This window comes from Poecilia reticulata, linkage group LG14 (assembly GCF_000633615.1).
Source record: "Poecilia reticulata strain Guanapo linkage group LG14, Guppy_female_1.0+MT, whole genome shotgun sequence".
Lineage (NCBI taxonomy): Eukaryota > Metazoa > Chordata > Actinopteri > Cyprinodontiformes > Poeciliidae > Poecilia > Poecilia reticulata.
Window position 1 is genome coordinate 8,089,194 of NC_024344.1, and position 4,659 is coordinate 8,093,852.

A 4,659-nucleotide genomic window follows, 5' to 3' on the forward strand; every position below is an offset into this window, starting at 1 on the left:
ATATAGTTTCGTGGCATATATTTTAGCTAGTTAACTACATACAATCAAATGCTTTTCAGGTAATAATCAGCATTAGAAAAAGAAAGTGGGGTCTTCCCACAAAGAAAAAGTACCTGTTCTTTCGTCAAGTTTCCTGAAGATTCGAAACTGATATTAATCTGTGGAATTCGTAAGTTTCGTTTCTCTTGAAGCGAAAAGATAGCTCCTGACATTAGGAAAACACCGGGTGATGGAGAACTCAGCAGCAGTATTCGATCTGCATTAACGCACCCTCCCTTTCCCTTTCCTCGCTGTTTTATACCTCTGTGTAGATCTCGCGAGAGCTCCGAGCACGGGCTCAGCTGGCCGTGGCTTTGCAGCAGACGGAGGGAGAAGGCAGGCGAGGCAGGCAGGCAGCATCATGGCGGACAGAGACAGTGGAAGTGAGCAGGGAGGAGCGGCCACGGGCCCAGGCTTCGGCTCCATGCACCTAGCGGCAGGAGGGGCGGGCTCGGCCTCCGGGCTCCAGCATGAGACGCAGGAGCTGGCGTCAAAGCGGGTCGACATCCAGAACAAGCGCTTCTATTTGGACGTTAAGCAGAACGCGAAGGGCCGCTTCTTGAAGATAGCCGAAGTCGGGGCCGGCGGAAACAAGAGCCGCCTCACTCTCTCCATGTCCGTGGCGGTCGAGTTCCGAGACTACTTGGGGGACTTCATCGAGCACTACGCCCAGCTGGGACCGAGCAACCCTGGGCTGGTACAGGACGAGCCCAGGCGGGCGCTGAAAAGTGAGTTCCTGGTCCGGGAGAATCGGAAATACTACATGGATCTGAAAGAGAACCAGAGAGGACGGTTTCTGCGGATCAGACAGACCGTTAACCGGGGGCCCGGGTTGGGTTCGACGCAAGGCCAGACGATCGCTCTGCCCGCACAGGGACTTATTGAGTTTCGCGACGCTCTGGCTAAACTTATTGACGATTACGGCGTAGAGGACGAGCCCGCGGAGCTGCCGGAGGGATCGTCGTTGACTGTGGACAACAAGCGGTTTTTCTTCGACGTCGGCTCCAATAAGTACGGCGTGTTTATGAGGGTGAGCGAGGTGAAGCCCACCTACCGCAACTCTATCACGGTGCCCTACAAAGTGTGGTCCAAATTCGGGAATACTTTCTGTAAATACGCCGAGGAGATGAAGAAGATCCAGGAGAAGCAGCGGGAGAAAAGGGCATGCGAGCTGCAGCAACAAGAGGAGATGCAGGCGGACGATGGGGACGAGGATTGATAATAAGAGAAAACGTGCAAGAGTAATGAAAAATAACAAGAGAATTAAAGTAAAAACTCTACTGTATAAAGAAAGAATCTAAATATTTTAACTGTAAAGGTTTAACTCCAAGGGAGCATCACTCTCAGTATAAGAAACCACAACCTGACAGTTATGACATGTTGTCACTCATCGCTGGATGTTACCCCACTTATCACCATTAATACAGTAACAGGCTGCTAAACAAAGTAATAACATTATATTTGAACGTTGATTCCTACTTGACAAACAATATTGAACGGAGTGTTTATTTCCCTTATTAACAGAGAATTTTTGTACCAGTTAAAGCTATTGTTAAAAAAAAAAAGGAGGAAAAAAAAAGTGTTTGCAATGTTCAAACGGAAATATGAGGGGGGGGGGGCGGGGGTCCTTTACATGTGAGCTAATGACTTCAGCACAAATTGGATATTTTAATTTTTCAAACAAAACAAAAAAAAAAACACAAAACAAAATTCCAAATGTAAAAGGTTGTCACATGTACTTGCCATCCTATTTACCTTTACCTGTGAGTAGAGATGTGTTTACACATAAATCATATATGAGGGCTAGGCCTGCTATGGAAACTGGTTAGATGTCATGCAGTATATTTAACAAAAAAGAGGAATATATAGGCATTTTCATGAAATGAAATAAGTGCTATCCTTGTGTGCAATATGCATTTCAGATAAATCGATTTATATTGAACTGGTCAACAGTTGACATGGCCGTTGCTAGAGGCATTCAAAGAAATATAGATATTGTAATTTTTCTTTTTTGTTTGAGTTGAAATTGTCGCCATGCAGATGGATATATTATAGACTACCTTTGTGTCTCGTTGTTGATGCAATGTGGTAATTATAAAAGGTACGTTACGTGTATTTGACGGAGGACATGCAGTGACAACATGTAGCAATTTGCCCTATTTGCAAGTTATTTAACGAGACAGACGCCCTTACACGTGAGCTGTGCTAATCGGCCCAGTTAAATGCAGAGACGCATTGAAATGAGTGGAAATGGAGATGCACCGATCACGATTGATGGTTTTCTTCGAAATCCAACCAGCCAATTCTTTTGTGTTTATCACAGTCTGTTAGAAATTGAAGGCATTATATTTTTTTCTGATGTCTTTTAGATGTACTTTTTAAAGTGTTAAAATTTGTCGATGCGTTTTTTTTTTAAGCATTTAGAGAATGGAAAAGCTCCCCCCTCTAACACCCCCGCATTGTTTGACCTGCATATAACCGATCAGAGTCGATCACGGCACAGTCGTCTGATTCCGATGGATTGTTTGGTGCATCTCGACCCTAAAAGTTACTTTTTGTCGACATGTTTAGTTTTTAGAGATGCACCGATCACTTTTTATGTCGGCCAGTACCGTTTAGTGATTTTCTGTAAACTCCGACATGCGGCTGTTGAACAGACTCCAGATTGCAACATGCGCCGTTAGCTTTTGGTGAGGAGAGAGGTCTGGGTAAATGATCGGTGCATCTCTATCTGAAAACATCTTTTCGTGATCTTGTGCAGTCGTAAGAGTCTACATGGTGCCAAGGAGTGCTATTGCTGCATGTTAACCTGCACTACATGAACCGTTTCATTGAGACGAATCTCAAGTTTGAGTACTTTATCCAAAAGGCTTCGGCATAGTTAAAGCAGAAATGGTAATCAGAATATCACCGTTGGTTTAGAAGGAGGGCCCCCAAACCCTTAAGGGGAGCACCTGGCTCAGCTGAGGAGGAGGAAGATGATGATGGGGGGGGGTTTAGTCACCTGTTGGTGGTTCTCCAACTTTAGCCCTACGCGTTTAAGGCCTGAGGGGTTACTTTGGATGCACGCTTGCAGCTTTACGTCAGATTTGGGATTGGAGGCAGTCTGGTCTATTTGTAAATATTCGGGCTGCCACTTGTTAAAAAGACTGGTTCTGGAACCAGTTCAGTCGCATCTCATAGATGTTCGATAGCAGTTTTATAAACTCTTCTGTCAGTGAACTCCAGAGAAACTGGCAACAATCAGATTATTTCAGATTTACCTCATCATTGAATCAGACGATTGCTCCCGCCTTCCAATTGACTGGAAACCAGCAAAACTAGACTGTCCTTTTCCTTGACCACATTATTTTTTTCGGGAGCGTCCGGATTAAAGCCTAAACCACACCTGTACGAGGGAGCGTCCACTTTTCAGCATGTAAAACAACCTGGTGCCTTACACACTCCGCATGCTTACACGCTGGCCTGGTGCTTTGGATTGCAGTTTTAGCTTTTCTTTTTCATGCTTCTTCTTCTTCCAGTTTTGTCTCGGCCCCCTTGTGTGCTAGCGCACGACTCGTGGTGCTAAAAGGGTTTGCTACAAATCCTGGGAGCAGAATTCTCAACTCTCTTTCTGCTACCTTCCTTTCTTCCCTATATAACTCCTTTGCCATCCCCTTTTTTAGCCATCCAGGCATCGGCCTACATGTAAACATGGAAGGGGGTGGTCACCTCGATGCAAGACGATGCAGAGGAGCAGGCTTGTGTCTCGCTGAGCGGGGGATAATTGTGTGAAATACGACCTCGACGGTAAGCCCCCACCCCACTTAAATTGCTAATTTTCCAGCTAAAATGGTTAAGTGGTGGTTATATGTGACAGTAAACGGGGAGTAGCAAACATAATTTTTTTTTTTTCCCCCTCTAATTTAAATGCAACTCTACCTTTTCAGCATTATTCCACTTTATTTGTGATTTTTGGAATGTTTTTTTTGCCCATAAAAGAAAGAGATATATCTATTTTGTTTTCCTGTGCAACATTTCATCACTGTGTGCAATATCATATGTGCCAATGGTGGCAATATATGTATATCAATTAAATAGATGATTATAATTTGAAAAGCATGTGACTGAATTCCATGTGTTTTTCTCATGAAGGAGTCGTACGCCTTTATTTGCACTCAAAAGTTTAACCTTGGAGAGAGAGAGAGAGAAAAAAAAAGCGGAAACCAAGGGTCTTAGCAGCCTGTTGGGTCAAGCAGTTCACTTATGTACTTTAACTTGAAACAGAACATTGTCACTGCAAAAGTGCCCCTCTAAGAAAAGGGTTGTGGGTTGTTGAAGATAGACTTTAAACATCCAAATGGAGGTTGTTTTTGTTTTGGGGTTTTTTTTCTTTGTTTTTATGGGAAAAAAAAAAGAAGAAATCTCCATTTTTAGCTTTAAGCTAAGAAAAGGTGCTTCAGTCTAATCCTCATTAAGATGTATGGTGAACTGTCTTCAGTGGTTGTTGTGTGTAGCACTTTGCTTTTCCCAGGTTAATGAAACGCCTGACCAATACTTGTTTAACAATGATCTCATCAAAGAATGTCGTTCTCTCTCTTATGTTGCCTCTTTTTTTTTTTTTTGTTCAGATGATATATA

At 43.5% G+C, this 4,659-nt stretch overlaps 1 protein-coding gene across 1 annotated transcript in view; it reads left to right on the forward strand.

The window, feature by feature from the left end:
• The window catches only part of puraa (purine-rich element binding protein Aa), a 7,571-nt gene extending 3,333 nt beyond the window's left edge, over window positions 1-4,238 (forward strand). The window contains exon 2 of the mRNA XM_008427060.2: window positions 312-4,238. Within this exon, the coding sequence (XP_008425282.1) occupies window positions 401-1,258 (858 nt within the window). The 5' untranslated portion in view covers window positions 312-400 and the 3' untranslated portion in view covers window positions 1,259-4,238. The remainder of the gene's footprint in view (window positions 1-311) is intronic.
• The last annotated feature ends 421 nt before the right edge of the window (window positions 4,239-4,659 follow it).